We start from the raw sequence: 19,036 nt of genomic DNA, 5'->3' as shown, positions 1-19,036 counted from the left end.
CCATGCAACAGGGATAACTGTGGAGCGTGCGGCTGGGCTGCGTGAACCCTACTTCTGTGCACAGCAAGGGATGCTCAACGGGACCTCAGAGATACCCTGAATCACACTGACAATATCTCTTTATTGCCTGTCTGTGTTTTCTAGACTAGACAAGGACATTTTTAAAGCAATTCTAGCTTAAAACTCCTGCCCCAGGGTGACACTGCAACAGTCACTGCCCCAGGGTGACACTGCAACAGTCACTACCCCAGGGGGGCTTTGGGAGAGGGGTTGAGCCCGTGTCCCAGCTCGACCCCGGGAGCCCCTGCCTGCAGTCATTGCTTCGGGGTGAAGTAAGCATCTGCTTGCGTGCGACACACAGCGTGGAAAGCTTGCCTACGTCCCAGCCCACCTGCCGCCTGCCCTGGCTGCTTGACTCAGCGCGCTGCGAATATCATGGTGACACGGAGGCTGGAAATGCTGCTGGGAGCCGGGGAGATGTGACACAGCAGGCAGGACACTGAGCTGCCCCGAGCCTTGGCCCTGCTGGTGTCTGTGGTCGGTGTTTTCCATATGACCTCCCTGGTTTTCTGGAGGTCTGACTTAAACCCCCCTGGAGAGGGGACAGGCAAGGGCAGGAGGGAGGGAAGCAGCCGAAAGGAGGGGACGGCCCCACACGGGGACCATCTCCGGCTGCATCTGTGACTGGTAGCAATATCCTCCCCCGAAGGGGTTTGGGCACCTCCTTTCTGATGAAGTCCAGGGGGTTGGCCATTTTCGCAGCCATTTGTGGTGTCTCCTGAGGACTTGTAGTCCACACAATGGGCACAGGGCTGGATGAGGCCGCCGGGAGGTGCGCACAGCTCCTGCTCTCTCCTGTTGCGTGGCTTTGAATAAATCCCACTGTGGATGGCAATGGGGACTCTGTCAGTCCTGGGTGTCCCCTTCCCCACCCTGATACAGGCTATGGGTGACATCTCTTTGTTGGCACCCATGATACCATCCCTTGGAACCTGGCTCTGTCCCCTGCTCCGATGAAGTGCGTTGCTTGTGCCAAGGACCTCATGATGCCACATTCAGAACCAGTGGTGGCCCAGGCAGCAGCGTGTGACATCCACTCTGCTGCTTTCAGGGTGGTGGGGGAGACCTACCTTGGCTTTCCAGAGATTTTCATGAGGACAGGGGCAAACAGGAATAAGCGTGGAGGATGTTACGGCTTCAAGGAGCCCTTCCCATCCAGATGGCATGGACCTGTCATTTATTCTGGGCTTTTGGCATCTCCACTTTGCTTTACGATATACAAGTGGGAAGATCTCGCCACCTCCTGTCTAATCCCAGAGCCCTGTTTAGGGGATGGTCCTAATCTCTGAAAGCCTCCAGGATTTGCCCCAGCTGTCAGAGACATCTTCTGTCTTTCCCGCACGGACACTTCAGCTGTTATCATGGGGAATGGTGCTGACGAGGCTTTCCCCCATCCCACCTGGCAGGTCCTTGGTGCTGCGATTTCCTAAACTGGCAAATCTGGGTGAACGGGTCAACCCAATGCTTTTGGGGTACAGCCAGATTTATGTCTTTGCAACAGGGTCCCGTCAATAAATCCAGCTGAAAGATGATCATGCTGCATCTTTCAGGGGGTTTGAATTACAATGGCAGGAGGAGGATCTGATCCTTTAAGGAAGAAACCGTATTCTCGTTGTTTAGACCTATATGTCACCTGGAAGATAAGGAAGGCAATGAACGTATCAAAGGCGCAGTGGGCTGGAAATGCGGGTCAAAACCAGTTTATAAAAAGTACCTCCTTCCTGTAGAGCAGAGATCTTTTCTCACTGGAAAACACGAATACTCTGTATTTCATCTAAATCCTGAAATATTTGGAGTTTCAGGCAAAAGGGTGCTGATATTTAAATTATCACTAAAATTTTAATATTCAATCCTCCCAGTTGCCTGCAGGAACAGCCAGCGCAGCCCACTTGATGTGGTCTTCATTTTCATGCCGAGGTGGAGGAATCTCATTGGTGGGCATTTCCTTTTGTTTCTGACACCAGACTCATTTTGGCTCCCTCACCCCAAAGTTGTGGGGCTTTTGCTGAGACACCCCGCTCCCGTCCTTCTTGGTGAAATGACTCCATCGGAGCAGTTTCTCCCTCCGCGTTGTGCATCCACAAGTGAAGCCGTGGCGGTGGGTAAGGAAACCTTCGGCGCCCCAAAATCTGGTCCCCGCGGGAAATCCTTTGACTTTGACATGGGCAACCTGCCACGATGCCTTTGTCACCTACAGCAGGCAGTGTAGTGTTTCCACGCTTGAGTTTGCTCAGCATACGGCGGTCTTACGGGCAATGTGTGAATAAACAAGATGCCGATATACTACAGTAACGTAGCCCAGATAAGTCTGGATGATAAACCATGTTGATTCACTTGCTCTTAACCTATGAGTCATCTTGTGAGTCAACAGAGAAAACAGCATCTAAGCGTCATCCAGCAGGTTGAAAAACTCAAGTTTTTTTCAAATCAAGAACTTCAAGCAAAATAATTGCATTGATGTTCTTTTCCTGGGGAAAGTGTTTAATTTTCAACCACACTCACCAACATTGAAATAGGAGAAAAATCTGAGTGCTCATTTCCTTATGAACTAGAGTTTCGTATTGATTTTATTTTTTTCCTGAGCTTTTAAAATTGCTTTTCTTGACCCATAGTCAAAAGAAACCTGCTTTTTGTGAAGCATTTTGGTTTAGATTATACATCATGCTCACCTTTGTAAAAGACACACAGAAGACTTCTGAGCAGAGCTGATGGATGGGGGAATCTGGAGGTGGCCACCTGTGAGCTGATGGAAAAAGTTCTCAAGACATAGACCAGGTGAATGCTGAGGCACCAAGGATCATCCAAGACAAGATGAAATCCCTGTGGGTCAAGGGATGGAGAAACCAGAGCTTCTCCAATGCTCCCCTCTGGGTACCAGACCCACCAGGGAGCCAAAGGCAGCTGGAGAAGGACAGATGGAGGGTCTCCTCTAGCCCTACATCGCTGTGCAGGGGAGCAAGGCTGTCATCTTCTCTTTTGCCAGAACAGCTGCAGAAAATTTTTTGGTTCATGACCCACGTGGCAAACTTGAGCCGTTCCAAGCTGCTCTAGGGAGCAGGAGGGACTGCCAGTACCCATCCATGGTCTGCAGGCAGCAAAAATGTCCGGGAGCTCCACGTCACCCTCTCCTGCCTTGGGGACCTCATCCCTCAGGCATCCTAAAGGTATTTAGGGGAAGGAGGAGCCTTTATTAATCATATTCCTCCTCAACAGCTAAAGTAATCGAGGAACATTTGGGTTATCACATAGTTTTGGAGGAAACATGCCCTCACTGAGATACTAATACCATCTCTTGGCGTCCTCCTGCCAAAAGCTGTTGCTGAAATAACCAGGGAAGAAAAATATTCCTCCCTGGAGCAATCCAGGGAGCCTCTGGGCAGGGTCAGAACCCATGGGGGACCAGTTTTGCACTTGTGTTACCTGATCCCCATGGGACTTGCAAGGCTGGTGGCTATGACGAGCTTTCTTCTCAGCTCACAGGAGGAGCAGGGCTAGCAGAAAGTGTGGGGTCTCCTTTGTATCCTTTCTGGGGATTGGCAGCCATTTCCTCTGCGTTCCCCCACGTCTCGCTGTCTTTCTGTGTAGAGGACCATGGGCAGGTGTCCTTGGGGCCATGCCTCCATGCAACAACCAGTGTTTGCCTGCTGCCATCTTGCAGCCAGGACCTGGCCAAGCCCAGCAACCCTGTGACATTCTGATGGATCAAAGAGCCAGCATTGCTGCCCTGGCCTCCTCTCTCTATCCCCTCTTCCCACCCGGTCCATCTGGGGTGCATCCTTCAGAGCCCTGTGGTTCTGTTTTGGGATATCACCATCCCTTTAAAGACCAGCCTGGCCAATGGGGTTTTGCTCTTTCTTCTCTCCCTCGCCTTCCTGGGTGACCACAGGGTGACCACCTGGAAAACCACCCCCTTGTTAGCAAAGCTTAGATCATCTGGCCCTGTCAGAGCACATAGCTTCATGCTCTGGCTGTCTCAGAGATGCCTCTTGGCCCTGATGTTCGTGTTTGGAGGTGTTTCCTGGGGACCACGAAACCGTGAGCCTCTGGACCAATGCCCAGGAGAGCCGGGCTTGCTTGGCTCCTCCAAAGCAGCATCCCTGGAGACTGGCAAGTAGCTGGGGAACAGCAGCAAGCACTCTGTCAACCCGAATTTGAAGAAGGTTAAGGAATTAGACCATAGGTTATGGAGACATTTTTAGTAGCATCTCATGCATAGCATGGCAAGAGAAGGGAACAAGGACAGGCGGGGGGTGAGCGGGATAATATCCTATAGGACTAATGGGGCTTTCCTGGGCCAGCGGGGGGTTTGGGAGTCACCAGACTCCAGGGACAAGGTCCTGGTCATATGGGCAGGGCAGAGACTAGAGGACATGGCTTAGAGCTGGTCAGTGATTAATCTTCTCCAGGTGGATGGAATGTGGGTCAGAGGTATGGGCAGCTGGTTGATCCAGATGATCCCAAGAGTTGCTTTCGAACCTCAGTGATTCGGGGATTGAGGCGAAGGCTCGGAGAGGGCATGGAGGAGCAGAGGGGTCTGGAGTCACAGTAGCGACTATGGGAGGACATGGTGGGGAGCAGGTGGGTTGGGGGGGGTCAATGCAGGATTAACAGGGAGGATTGGGATGGGGGGGCATCTGGTGTTAATGCAGGGGCTGGAGGAAGGCATGGGGGGTGCCAAGTCAATGGGAAGGCAAGGGGGAGGACTTGGAGGGACAGGGAGTGGCTGAGGAGGTGGCAGTGAAGGGGTTGGAAAGCCCTCAGCTAGAGGGGTGTTGGTGCTGGGGACAGGAGCCACGTCCCCAAAGAAAGGTGACCTGGCCCTAGCCTGCCCAGTCCCGTGCGAGCCCAGGGGGGATGGCGGGGGGGGGAACAGGACCATATGCTGCGGTCCCATAGGAGGGGGTAGGGGCATGCTGCTGAATGTGCAGGTCCCGGGTGGCTATTCCTGGCAGCCCCCGCCTGCGCAGGCAGATTGGTTTGCAGGGAGGTGACAAGTGCCAGCCAAAGCCTATAAAAATCTCCCAGCCCCTGTTCTGGCTCAGTGACCTGGTTCCCCTGCCCCAGCACAGCCGTCCCGGAGCAGAGACTGTCCGTCCGGTGTGGAGACGCCTGGTCCGGAGCAGGGACCCCAGCTTCGGAGTTGAGATCCCGTATCTGGAGGAGAGACCTTTGGTCTGGAGCACGAACCCCAAAACAGATCAGAGATACCAGAGCACAGATCCCAAAACATCCTCTTCCCCAGCCCCCCGGCTTTGCAGCAATGACCGGCAAAAACGCACCTTCAGCCACAGACCCGGCTCCGGAGAAGGAGCCAGCGCTGACCCCGAAGGAAGAACCAGCCCCAGCCCCAGCTGCTGAAGAGGCCCCGGCCCCTGAGCATCCTCCTGCCACAGAACAGCCCCCAGCCCCCGCAGACGAGCCTGCTCCCGTCCCCACGGCAGAAGCGACTCCAGCCCCTGAAGAAGGTCCCCCAGCTGAACCCCAAGCCCCAGCCCCTGAACCTAAGCCTGAGAAACCAAAGGCAGGTGAGAACGGGACTGGACACTGCAGTGGGGAGGGGAGATATGCAAGGCTGGGAGGGGGCACGAGGGGGTGCCGGGGTGAAGGGAAGGAGGGATGAAGTCATCAAGGATATTTTTGGAGTGGGATAGGGCTGGGGGATTAGGAGGATGGGAGGGCTGAAGACCAGCATGGAGGCTGGGTGATTGCCCTCCAACAGTTCTGATACTGGAGAGCCTGTCCTCATCACTGCGGGTTTGTTACAGAGCCTCCCAGCGCCCCCTTGTCCTTGACCGTGGAAGAAGTGAGTGAAAACTCGGTTACGCTGACCTGGAAAGCCCCGGAACAGACAGGCCGGTCAGCCCTGGATGGATACGTGGTGGAGATCTGCAAAGATGGAAGTAGGCTTGGGCTTTCCTGCCTCGTAAGCATGGAAAACTGGTGTGTTGCTGTGGAGATGTGGGGCGGAGCTGGACAGAAACCAGCAGGGTATTTCCTTGGGCACCATTGCTCTTTCTTTGCCCAATGGGGTTAATTTTAAATGGTCTTTTTTTTTTTTTTTCCCCATGGAGGAGAGACTCTTACCATTGTCTTCAGATAGTAGTGATGTCTTTAGCGGGGGGCTGGACCAGATTTAATGTCACTGCCATGTCCAGCTAGAGGGTGGAGGAGAGATCAGCATACTCACTGAGGATGGTCTCTGGTGGACTCCAGCTCTGTGGAAACCTGAGGTTGGGATGGTGATGCAAGACCTTAGGAGGAGCTCCCCTGTTTGCCCAAAAGGAAGTGCAGAAGGAATGGGGATAAGGTGGGATGATGAGGGAGCAAAGGGTCCTGGGCAGAGCAAGAGGGGCTGGCATGCATCAGCAGGCAAGCCCTGCCCAAGTGAGACGGGGCTCAAGATGCCCGTAAGGAGGATGGCTGCAGTGGCTGGAGGTTGGCTGGTGGGCGGCAACAATGATCTGTGGTTCTCCAGTTGCATTGCTGGTTGTTGGAATGGGGTAGGTGGATAAGGCTTGTGTTTTGGGCGCTCTCTTGAAGCCCTGCTTGGCTTTGGGGTGAGAGTGAACAACCTGTGTGGCTGGGGGGGATCTGCAAGGGGAGGCTGGGGCGGGTGTGCTGGGTGCTACATGAGCTTGGAGTGGTTTGGGAGACCGAGGTGTTCCGTGGGCCTTGGGGAACTTGATCTTTGACCCTTGGCTGTTTTGCTTGTGGCAGGCACAATCAACACACGCTTGGCTGTGGGAGGCTTTCGTTCTTGGGCTGGGGACTGAGGACTGGGGAGGTAACCATGATTGGATGCGATGCCTGAGGCGGCCTTTGCGTGGGACAAGGAAAGATGCAGCCATTCCTGGAGGGTGCTGGCTGACAGCCACCCAAAGGCCATAGTTTTGGATGCTTTCCTAGCTTGCTTTGGGCTTGGCTGGGTGACAGAAGAGCTCTAGTCATTCAGTGATAACCACTTGGGCTCCGTGACTGCTGTATTTGGGCTGGTGCAAGAAGCTGGCTGGCTAAAATAGGGTGAGTTTTGAGTGAGGGTCGGTTTGAGTAATACCAGTAGTGAAGGGAAAGAGGAGTTGGTGGGGTTTGGCTGGTCTGATGACATTTGACAGGAGAACATTCTTGGTCTGAAGGTGTGCATGGTGGCTTAGCAAACCCTGGCCTGCGTGTGTTGCTCTTGTTGGCCGCCTGGGACACCCAGCCCTTTGGTGGCTGAGGCAGTTTGTTTTCTAACTGAGAAACCTCTGAAGAGGCTCAGCACATTGCAAGGCTGTGTTAGCTGCCTGATGTGGGAGGGCTTCTACATCATGGCTGCGGGGTGAGTTTGAGATGCCCCTTCCAAGCAGGAAGAGCAGCTGGAGAGGTCTAGCTGGCTGGTGGCAGGTGATAAGCAGACTTTGTCCAGCGTGGAGGATGGGCTGGGGAACATGGTGAGCCTCAATGAGTTGTCCTGGGGCAGTAAGAGAGACTGGCAGGGTGGCCACAGGATCTTAACTAGTTCCAGAAATGCACCTGGGAGGTCAGCAGGGACCGTCTTTGTTGCCCTTATACCTTTTCTTACTTTCAAACAGCCTCCTGCTCAATAGTAGAGCTTCTGCCAGCATTCTGTACCCCATGCTCCTTGGCAGGGTGGGGTGGACAACCTCCCCTCTAAGATGCCTTTTTCTGTTGGTGCCCCAAATCATTCAGCCTTTGCAGGGAAGGGGTGCTCTGCCTCTGGGTTTCACCCCCTGTGGCTTGATCCTGCTCTTTGGGGAGTGTGTGTCCATCTGTCCATCGCACGCCTGAAGTGCTCTGCTGGGTTGGTTGTAGGTACAGACTGGACAGCTGTGAACGAGGAGCCTTTTCTTTCCACCCGGTACACGATCCAGGACCTCGGCTCCGGTGACAAGATCCATGTACGGGTGAAGGCTGTCAGCGCCAGCGGTGCCAGCGTCCCAGCTACTTTGGAGCAGCCGGTCCTCGTCAGAGAGATCCTCCGTAAGTGCCGCTCCTGACGTGCGTAATCCCCGTGTGCTTTATCAGCAGTAGAAAGAAATCACAGTCCATCCCTGCAGCCCGAGCAGCCTCTGCCCTCGCATTTCGCAATCCAGCCTTTGACCAAGATATTATCCTCAATAATCCAATTCCCTTGGGGTGGGACAGAGCAGCTTCCCGACCTCGAGCCACAGATCTTGCAGATGGTGAGGCTTTGGGGGTGAAGGGCTTAAAATGCAGAGCCGCGTTTTCCCGTTTCTTTGCAAAAGCTCAAGGAACAGTCTCACGTTCAGCGCATCTCCTCTCCTTGGCCACGCTTACGTCTCTAATATGCCATCACACACACATCGGACAGCTTTGTTTATTTAGCCAGGGAAAGTCAAGGGCTGGTAGGCTGGAGCATGGGAAGTTTAATCATGCTGAACTCGCTAATGAATGGCTTGCTCCCATGCTTAGCAAGACTCGCATTCCTCCCGGGGTGCTGCGAATGTGCTGAGGCTGATATATGATTGCAAGGCTGGTTTTCACTTATCAAACAGCAAATACGGACTTGTTTTCCCGTTACGAGGAATTACTAATGCACAAGATTTCCTGTTACTCAAGGAACACGCCAGATTTTTTCAGCTGCTTCAAAATAGTAGTAAGAATAATAACAAAAGTTATTCCGGGAACCATCAGCTTTTCATAGGAAAAGGCTTGGAGAAGGCTATCAGTATCTGGAAAGGGTCCTGCAGGCTTTGTCCTCACAGTCTGCTGGGGGGAGGTGAACACGGCGTAGAGGTTGGTGTCTGCTGCCGTGTTCACTTCCAGATCTCAAAGGCTTCCACCATACCTTGTTGGACTGGGGAAGCTGGGGCATGGGAGGCTGTCAGGAGACACCAAATACACAGCTCACGTTTCCCACTCCTGGTCCCGTGCTGCACCCACCAGGCCAATCCCCCTGTCCCTGAGCTTTGTCCCAACCACGTGCATGGGCTGAGAGGTGTAAAACCCAAAGAGATGAAAGACCACCCAACAACTTGCTCTAGCTCCATGCCGGTGGGGTTTTTTCTTCTCTCTTTTCTTTTTGCTAGACTGAAACTCTTCATCAGCAAACGGCGCTTTTGCGTTTTTTGCAATGCTTACTTTTGCATTTCACTTGAAATACAGCCCTGTGCACGCTGCCTGGCTTTGCTGAGGAACAAATTAGCCCTCAATGTCCTTTTGCCACCCCGTGGCCACCCCAGTGGCATTGGTGTCTGTTGGGCGCACGAGTCTGCTCTTCTCTGCCCCATCTGTTACCTTCTTGTGTTCACTTTTTATCTGGGACCGTATTTTATACCTCTCACCAGTTCATTTATGGCATCACAAGGGATTTTAAATAGCAGCAATACAGACGGCAGAGAGTTTAAAAACAGGTGGGACGAGTGGGTTTGGGAAGTGGAGAGAGACGAGGAGAAACCAGATGAGGATTTGGTGTGGGAGTCGCATTTTACAGGGGAGCTAGGGCAGGAAAAATGCCTTCCCACCCGCGGCAGCATGTCACCTGGGCCACCGACCTCAGCCAGCCCTCTCCGGCTGAGCCAGGCACGCGTGAGCTGGGGAAAACACCCACGAATTAACATTCCTCCCTCGAGGTCCTGTTTCTCCGCCCCGCTGAGACTGATGAGCCCAAGTGGCAGCATTGGTGTGTGGATCCCCGGCGTGAATAGCAGCACGAGCGGAGCAGAGACCGTCTCAGCTGTCGGCGGGGCCATCTGAGACCGCCGGGCATCTCCCTGCCCTCCCCAGCCCACCACCGACGTTTCACGCTCACAGCTGTTTAGGCATCGCTCAGTCCCGGTTTAATTCTGGCTGTGCCCCCTCCCCAGAGCTAAGCTCCGGCACGTTTAATCCGGGCAGGGACACACAGCTCTTCTGTGAGGGGCTCACGTAAACCCAATGCCTCTCCAGAAGGATCACCGAGTGGCACCGAGCCGGTAGGGTTACACAGCTGCTATTTTCACCCCAGGAAGGAGACACACGCTCCATCAGCATTCTCCAGTGGGTTTTTTGCTTGTCTTTGTTATGTTCCCTTGGGGACGTTAGCCTTCGTTTTAAGCCTGGGGCTTTCACAGCTCTGCTGTGAGTAACCGTGCACCACCTTGGTCTCGCAATGGCCTTGAGCGCACAGTGAAGGAGGAGGTCTGGCGAGCCTTGTCCGTCCTTGCTGGAAGTTGGGTTTTATGCCTCTGGAAAGTCTGTTTTCTGAGCTGGGGGAAAAATAATTTCTAACTGGGAGATGCTGTCCTCTGCCTTGCTACCATGTACGCTGTGCTGTGGCTCTTCTGGTTAAACCCATGTTGGTCTCCATGGCTTGGCCATAAGGAAGGGTGTGAATGGTCCATTGGGGTGGTGCCGTTGGTTTGGTGACCTGGCATCCAAGGATGGATATAATTTTGGGGTGGTGCAGGCAATGGGGTAGGTTAGCATGGCCTTGCAGGGAAGCAATCACTGTTCAGGAGATGAGAGGGAAGAGGACGCTGTGTTTCTGGGTGGGATGCATAGAGTGGGTCAGCCAGGTGGGGGCTGTGATTTCCTTGGCCCCACTGCCTGTTTTCCTGATCCCCAGAGCTCCCGAGGATCCGCATGCCCCGTCACCTGCGGCAGACTTATGTCAGGCGTGTTGGGGATGCCTTGAACATTATGATCCCTTTCCAGGTAGGTGGATGATTTGGGATTTATTCCTCCAGACTTTTCCACTGCATGTTAGCTTCTGCACTGACTTTTCTATCCACCATGACATGCCTGGGGCCAACCATGGGCTGACTTGTCCTGATCCCCATGTCTCATGGACTGAGGGTGGGAGATGGGGTGGGAATGCCTCTCCCATTCCTGCCTAGCTCCCATTTTTCTCCTGCTGTCTTTATTGTTGGTGTTGGCAGTGGAACAACCCCAAACACATTAGGACATGAGCTGTCATTGCCACTGTCTCAGCCCATGAGCCCTGTTCAGCTCGTGCTCCTGGCTGAACCTAGCAGCCACGTACCACAGGACTCCACAGCACAACAATGGGCGTCTCCTTGGGGAGAGCAACTCCCTCTGGAGCAAGGCAGCCCCGGAGATATGTGATGGGGGAAGCGATGCTGGCACTGGCGGGTCAAGCTGGAGGTCCTCTCCTCAACTGATCTATCACATACTGTCTGGGGCATCCCCAAAGCATCTCCACCACCATTCTTCAGGGATGGAGAAAACCATCCCTGAAACACAGCAAGGGGGAGCAAGAGGGAGAAAGCTGTCCCTGCGATGAGGGACATGTCCACACCATGTCTCATAGGTGGTTGGGAGCCTGTGCTCCAGGCATGAATTTGGCCCAGGTACTGCATTCAAACCCCAGCTGCTAGGCTTGAACCTGGGCTCAGTGCCTGGGCAACAGGAACACAGCTCTGCCTGCAAAGCCCTGGGCAAGTAAAGCTGGGCTTGCTCCATGAGGACTTTGGGGGACCAGCATGTTCCAGCATCATCCCTGGAGCCTGATGGCTTCCCATCAGTGGGGCTGGCATGGATCATCTGTAATTTCTTCCCTGGGGACTGCTGGATGGAAGAGGTTGTATCCAGGCCACTGCTGCCTGGACAAAGCAAGGTGGCTTTGCCCACTCGTCCTTCCCAGCAGGACCAGTTGGGACTGTGTGCTCGAGTGGCTCCTAACCTGCCTGTGTGGATTGCTCCAGGGAAAGCCGCAGCCTGAGGTGATCTGGACCAAGGGTGGCCAGCCCCTGGACACCAGTCGCATCAACATCCGCAACACGCAGAAGGACACCATCTTCTACATCCGCGAGGCGCAGCGCAGTGATTCGGGAAAGTACGAGCTTGCTGTGAGGATAAATGGAGCAGAGGACAAGGCTACCCTGGACATCCGAGTGATTGGTAAGGCCCTGCAGGGTCGCTCTGGCACTCATTTCTGCCCATGGCTGGGGATAGCTCCTGTTCTGGGTGGGATGGGAGAGGGCCAGCAACAAGGCAAGGGACTCTGGGATTCCTCTTCCAGTGGGATCTTCTCAAGGATCATGGAGGTGAACTCTGGGTGGCGATGCGGGGCTTCTGCCAGCCCATGCCCATCGCAGCTTCTCATCCCTTGTGTGCTGCAGCAGGGTGAGAAGAGATCAGAAGTGAGGTGCACGGGATGGTCAAAGCACGAAATTTGGGGGGAGCAAATTGGGATGGAACCTTGTGAGGGTTTTTTCTTTGCAGAGCCACCGGGCCCCCCCCAGAACCTGAAGCTGGTGGATGTGTGGGGCTTTAATGTGGCCCTGGAGTGGACCCCTCCGGTGGACAACGGGAACTCTGAGATCAAGGGATACGTGGTGCAGAAGTCAGACAAGAAGAGTGGGGTGAGTCAGGGCACCCCTGGGCCTCCTGTGACCTGGTGCTGGGGATGCCATGATGGGAGAGGGGAAGCTGCACACTGCTGTCTCCCCCGACACTTCATCCTTCGGACAGTCTGCCTATCCTCACCACTGTTTTTTCTTTTTCTTTTTTTTCCTGCCAGAAATGGTTTACGGCGCTGGAGCGCTGCACCCGCACCAGCTGCACCATCTCCGACCTCATCATTGGCAATACCTACTCCTTCCGGGTGTTCGCGGAAAATGCCTGCGGGCTGAGTGAGAAAGCAGCCGTCACCTCTGGAGTGGCCAACATCAAGAAGACAAGTGGGGAAAAGGCCCTGCCTTAAGGGGCTGGGGGTGGTGGTGGGCAAGAGGGGTCCTGTCCCTGTTGGGGCTAGTGGGGCTTGCTTGGTGTTGTGGTGATGCTGCTGCGCTGGTCCCCAGGATGATCCCTGCAGTGGTGAGGCTGTCCATCCCCAAGGCAGAAGTCCAGAGGTCCCCTGCCCTCCTTCTACACCTCCTTTATCCTCTGGGAGGGATTAAGGCATGGACATCCCTGGGGTGAGATCGAAGCAGGAGCTGGGAGGGGTGAGGAACAGACCTGGTTTTGGCCCTGCAGCTCAGGGCCAACAGAAGAAGAGACCCCTGCAGTGGTCCACCTCAGGTCCTTGGGTCAGGCTAGATGCTGTCTGGCTGTTATGTGAGGGAGCAGAAATATTTTGGGGTGTGCTGGGCTGAATCCCTGTGACCATGTGCTGGTCAGCCCAGGAGCCCAAACTCTGCCTCAACCTAGAATTAATTATTTTCTTAGAAACTGCTTACCAGCCAGAGAAGATCCCCCAACGGGACATGATGGAACCTCCAAAGTTCACCCAGCCCCTGACAGACCGAACCACCACCCGGGGCTACAGCACACATCTCTTCTGCTCCGTCCGGGGCTTCCCCCAGGTCAGTGGATCCTCCATGGACAGCATCGCCTCTGCGTGTGGGCAGCTACCAGTGGGGTTTTTGCAAAGTGGCTAGATGTGTTGGGAGACATCTGGTCATGCTGGGTTAGGGTTGGACGGGTTTTGGGTCTGCAGCTGCCCTCTGAGTCAAACTGGGGCAAGTTTGGGGTGTTTCCGCATGAAGATGGGAGACTGGTCTTAATTCAAGCTATGCCTTGTTTCCTTCTGTACTGGGGGAGGAAGTGTGGAGCCATGGTTAGGGCTCAAAAATGGGCCCTTTAGCTCTTCAAGTTGCATCTCACTGTGAACCCTGCCATGACCAGCAGCTTCAGGCAGGGCCAAGGCAAAGGCAGAGGGAGGTGGCTGAATTTTGGGGCCAGTTAGATTTCTCATTTCTCTCCCTGCTTTAAACAAATAAATAAATCCTGCTGCCTTCCAGCCCAAAATTATCTGGATGAAAAATCAGATGGAGATACGGGAAGACCCCAAATACATAGCGATGATCGAGCAGGGCGTCTGCTCCCTGGAAATCCGCAAGCCCAGCCCTTTTGATGGGGGCATCTACACCTGCAAAGCTGTGAACCCTTTGGGGGAAGCCTCGGTAGACTGCAAACTTGATGTGAAAGGTAAGATTGGCAGAGGAGATGATAGAGCATCAGTTCTCCTTGCCTGCCTCTTCCTGTTCTCACTTTCGCAGCGCTATGGTTTGTCCCTGTTTTGTGTCGATCTTGGTGATGGGGGAGCCTAAGGATGCTGGGCAGCCCCGTGTTCCTGGAGCTTCAGGCTCCTTGGGTTTATGGTCTTGAAGCATCTTGAAATAGCCTTCCCTTATTCATGGCCAAAAAATGGGGAGGGAACCAGAAACTGCAGAGCCAAAGGACCAGAGGTGCTGGTGGAGGATGGGACAGTCACTTGCTCCTCACTGCGTCCACCAGCACTTGCATCCCAAGCCATCCACAAGCCATGTGTGTGTGTTGGGGGGGCGCTGTGCTGAACCCTCTCCACTTGCACCTGGTTTGTTCTGATTTATGTCTCGGGATCCTGCCCAGACTTCCCAGCTCACATTTCCCTGCCTCAGCAGAGCACCCAGCACAACCCTGCATGGAGGTGCCCCTCTCTGTTGCCCCCACAGGCGCCTGTCCTGCGCGCTGCAGACCCGCCTGGGCATGCAGGAGGATGTATGTCCACCCACACTATACGCGTGTTCCTCAAGGAGCGGCGTGTCCTTAGACACGTGTCATTTTTATTATTTCTCCTCCCGTGACTTCCCAGCACATGCTTGCCCCGAGACATGCTCTGCCCTACTTCCCGCGCAGGCAGGGCTCTGATCTGGTAGTCACCTGGCACCCTTGGTCCCTGCTGAAGCTAAAGCGCTGCCGGTGTGGCACGGTGTTGGTGCTCAGCTCTGCGGCAGCTGGGGCCAGGGCTTCCAGCCGATGCAGCGAGCACTGACCTGGCCGGCCCCGGCCACGCTGCCCTGCAGGCAGGGCTGTCAGTGCGGCCATGCAGGCAGCGCGGTGAAGTCAGACGGGAAGACGAGCTTATCGTTGTGCCGGGGACACAAAGCACCTGGGAGTTCACTCAGGCTGGGATCTTGGGGACAAGCTGGGCGGGAGCGGGCATTGATGGTGGTGGGCACGATTGCTCGGAGGATGTGTGCGCAGGGATGGTGTGCGTAGGTGCGCGTTGGTGTTCAGGTCATGGCCTGGCTCCCTTTTGGAAATCAAAAGGGGCGTGAGGTGAGGAGAGTTCAGGGGGTTTATCTCTCTCCTGCTCTCCCGCAGTGCCCCAGTGAGGAGAGAGCGGAGGGCAAGACAAAGAGCAAGGTAGGTCTGGGTTGGGGCTGCGGCATGGAGAGAGGATGGGTCACATCGCTGGGGATGGAGTGGGTTGAGTGCCCTGGATTAGCCCTTGTCACCTGCTGATGGAGCCCCAGCTCAGGGCTGCCTCGTCCCACGGCAGGAGATGCACTGGTGGGGTGGGATGCTCAGAGCCTGAGACAAACCTGCCCCTCTGCGAGGTGGAGGGAGGATTGTAAAGGTGGCCAGGAGGAAAAAGCTGCAGCGGGGAGGCTGGTGTGCCCGGCAGACGCGTGGGCAGCGCAGCAGGCTGAGCCCCAGGTTTGCAGGCAGGGCTTGGACACCTGGGGCACCAGGGTTTGGATGCACACGAGGGGCAGGTATTGGGGCTGGGGGCAGGTATAAAGGGGTGTGAAATGAGGCTGCGGGACGGAAAAGCAGAGTTAAAGGGTTGCACCTGAATTTCGTGGGGCAGAAGAGGGTGGAAGAGCTGGGCTGGGTTTGTCTTGCATTAGAGCCAGGGCTGGGATGTGGTTTCCCATCTCATCCCTGACCACCCGTCTCTCGGCAGCGGTGCCCTCACAGGACTTGGATCTCATTCCTTAACCCCAGGTGGATGCTGCAGCTGCCAGGCAGTAGCGTGGCACATAGTGATGCTCCTGGCCATGGCCTCTGCTGCCTGCTGGCCCCCTCCCCAGCAGTGCTCTGGAGGGACCTGCACCTCAGCCTGCCATGGCATAGTCCTCTCTGAACGTGTCCTTAGCTGTGACAATAAAACAAGCCCATCTGAGGGGCTTTGGTCCTAATAAAAAACCCCAAACCACTCTGTGCTGCTTGTCATGGTTTAGCTTGGGTGGGTGGAGGTAGAGGTAGAGGGGAGAGAGCTGCCCTCTCCACCAAACCGTGGGTGGAGGAAATGGGTTTTGAGCTTGGGAAGAAAGGACCAGCTTTATAAAACATATATGAAGATGACTAAACCAGAAGCCGCCCAGCAAGGAGGAAGATGGGGAAAAGTTTCCTTCTGGAGCTGGGGAATGAAAAAAAAAACCAAAAATAGCAACATCAAAACTGTGGGATGTTGATGCTTCTTCATCCAAACACAATTTCTTTATCTATGATCCAGCCACGCGCTGCCACCAGCATCCCCTCCCCATGGCATGAGACGGCGGGGGCAGGACATGCCGATGCATTATCCGGAGGAGGAGGAATTGGCCCCGTTAGCTCCTGATAGCTCATGTGCAGAAAGATGACTTGTTACTTACAGCTCTGAGACAGCTGGGGTCAGATGCTGTTTATTAACGGAGAGCCCAGACAGATCCATCAAGTTGACTAAGCGCATCGTTAGCCAGAGGTCAGCGGCGCGGTGTGCCTCCTCCGCCAGCACAACCTCCCTCGGGCCGAGGCAGGAGCTCTCCCAGCCCCGTGCCAGCTCGGTTGTGGGGTCAGACCCAGGTCCTGCCCCGAGAAAGGCATATCCCAGCAGCCCACTGCAAACGCGGGTGCAAATCCAGCCCGGGCATCCACAGATTTGAGCCCAGCCTACCCTTGGTGCCACCGCAGGGCAAAGCCAGGCAGTGCCCACGGCTAAAGTAGCTCATCCCTCCCTGCAGCCCCTCCGCTTTGTCCCCATCTGCTCACAGTCACCTGCTCTCCACGCCCAAGCTGAAGTCCATGGGGATAACGCCGTTCCCAGGGGCTCAGCACCAGCGCAGCGCTGCCCACACCAGGCATCGTTTCCACCATCAGAGGGCATTGTTGGATTAATTTTTCTCCCAGCTGATGGTCAGGCTGGTTTATTGAGGTGGTTGGGGTTAGCGATGGTGCCACCCGGGTGGGAGGTTGCAGTCCAACTGCCAGGTCAAGAGCAGGTCTTCCCTTGGCATGCTCACACCTGGCCTTGGTCTCTGATGGGGATGTCCTGGCCCCCTTGATGTCCCTGCCATCTCGGCATGTCACTTTGGCCAGTGTGACCCTTGGGTGACAGGGGTGGGGAGCGGGCTGCATTAGCTGGGGGTTTGCTAACAGAGGGGAGCAGCAGCATCTCCAGGACTGTCTCCTGCTGCACACTGTGCCCTTTCCAGACTCTTAACGCAGTCCTACAGGGCAAAGACTGTGTTTGTAACCCCACAGGGGACCGGTGAGGGTATCAGCATCCACTTTTAGTGAGCTGTCCCCGGGAAAGGTCTGGAGAGAGAGAGCATGGAGTGGAAAAATCCACTAGTTGTTTTTTCTAAAGCGATCGCTCACATGCCTTTTAATTTATGAGCATCCCAGTCGTCAGGTTTCTGGGCACCTTAGCAAGGATCAGGCAAAGGCATCAGTTCCAGGAAAAGCAGCCTCTTGCAGAAATAAGATGCAAGTGGGAATCAGACCTGTGCTTGGTAAACACCGGCCCTAAACCAAGGCCAAGCTACTGCTGTGCAAAGGGACCATGGGCACGGGGTAGGAGGGTCCTCTCTGCACCAGCCTGGGGTTGCAGCATCCTCAGGCACCACTGATAAAGGATTTGGGGTTCTTTACCTCAAGGGGGCTGGGAGGGTGTTTAGGGCCCCTCCGTTGCAATGAGGCCCAACAGGAAGGATTTGCTCCCATCCTTGCCATTGCTCTGCTCTCGTTTTGCCCAGTGTGAGCTGAACCAGGAATAGGATGGGATATATTGAGGCCCTTGCAAAATGTGGGAAGCTGAGCCCCTCGTCCTTCCTCCCACCCCTCTTTGCTGCCCTCCTCTTCCTCCCAAGAGAGAGCCCTCCAGGCTAAACAGAGCTGGCTGCAGCGGTGGGCTATGGGGACACCCAGCAGCCCCGTTGCCTGTGCTACATGTGCGTGGCATTGCTCTCCATGGCCGGCTAACGAGCCACCCATAAATCTCACCCACCCACCACTCACCCCTCCCGGCCCCTGCGGGAACTTGCTGCAGTGGCTTTGCCCGTCAGTGACGTCCAAGGGGCACAACCCTGCCGGGGCAGGGGAAGGGTCATAGGAAGTGTGTTTCCAATGGGAGACTGGTGAACAAGGGATGCTGATAAGAAAAGAATCCCAATTAACTCGAATTAACTCTTCCCACCACCACTTCAACCCTGAAAAAGATCCTGCTGCAGAGCCAGCATCTATAGGGACCACAGAACTGGGTGGGGGTGATGGTCCATCTCCAGCCACCCCTTCCTCAAATGTGACCGACGATACACCCTGCTCGTGGCTAAACCCAGGGGAGACATATGGGGGTGGGCAAATGGCCCTGTGGCAACATCAACACCAACACGGTGGCCTGCAGACGTCCCCCACTCACCCCCAAATGGGTGCAGGTGCCCCTCTGCCCCCCCCCAGGCCGTGGGGGTGGCTGCAGTAACTAACCCACAAAGTTTGGGTCAAAAGGGTTTGGCTGCACAGGGAGGGTGGTAGGGAGCGACATGGGGCAGATGAGACAAACAGGGGCTGGGAGAGACTCGCTACTGCTTTGCACAGAAGAGAGGCAGGAGAAAAGAGGGGGGAAATGACTCAAAGCCAAAGTAAAAGGAGACAGAAGACACGTGGAAGGCACACAGCTCCCTGGGTGCAGCTCGCAGGGGTGGCGGGTGCTGCTGGGGTGCGTGGGGAGACATCGGGGCAGCAAAGGGTACTTGCAGAGTGCTCTGGGGTTATGCTTCAGGGTTTCCTCTCCCCTCTACCTACCTCTCTGGTAGCGCTGAGAGTTGGAGACTGACCCTTTGCTCTGTGGGGGTGGTGGGTTCATCACCCTGTGGGCGCTGGCATGGCCATGGGATGCTTTTTCCCACCTCTTCCCATGTCTCCGCCCAGCTCACCTCTCCCGGGTTACCGAGGGGAAAGAAAGGGCTTGAAAGTTCCCAGCTTCAGAGCTGCAGAAATCACATTGCCCTGGGCTGCCCTGGTTCTCAGCAGCTTCACTCCCACC

At 55.2% G+C, this 19,036-nt stretch overlaps 1 protein-coding gene across 2 annotated transcripts; it reads left to right on the top strand.

The window, feature by feature from the left end:
* Window positions 1-4,964: 4,964 nt before the first annotated feature.
* On the top strand, window positions 4,965-16,163 carry MYBPH (myosin binding protein H). 2 transcript variants are annotated; one of them, XM_074563972.1, is made up of 11 exons: window positions 4,965-5,585; window positions 5,826-5,960; window positions 7,873-8,040; window positions 10,628-10,716; window positions 11,727-11,922; window positions 12,247-12,386; window positions 12,545-12,704; window positions 13,192-13,328; window positions 13,767-13,953; window positions 15,112-15,153; window positions 15,698-16,163. In XM_074563972.1, the coding sequence occupies exons 1-10, from the start codon at window positions 5,321-5,323 to the stop codon at window positions 15,120-15,122; spliced, it is 1,488 nt and encodes a 495-aa protein (XP_074420073.1). In that variant the 5' UTR covers window positions 4,965-5,320; the 3' UTR covers window positions 15,123-15,153; window positions 15,698-16,163. The 2 variants fall into 2 exon arrangements, with proteins under 2 accessions (XP_074420073.1, XP_074420074.1); XM_074563973.1 differs by having other exon boundaries at window positions 5,105-5,585; window positions 15,712-15,950.
* The last annotated feature ends 2,873 nt before the right edge of the window (window positions 16,164-19,036 follow it).

This window comes from Larus michahellis, chromosome 21, assembly GCF_964199755.1.
Source record: "Larus michahellis chromosome 21, bLarMic1.1, whole genome shotgun sequence".
Classification (NCBI taxonomy): domain Eukaryota; kingdom Metazoa; phylum Chordata; class Aves; order Charadriiformes; family Laridae; genus Larus; species Larus michahellis.
This window is presented reverse-complemented; position numbering and strand designations above follow the sequence as displayed.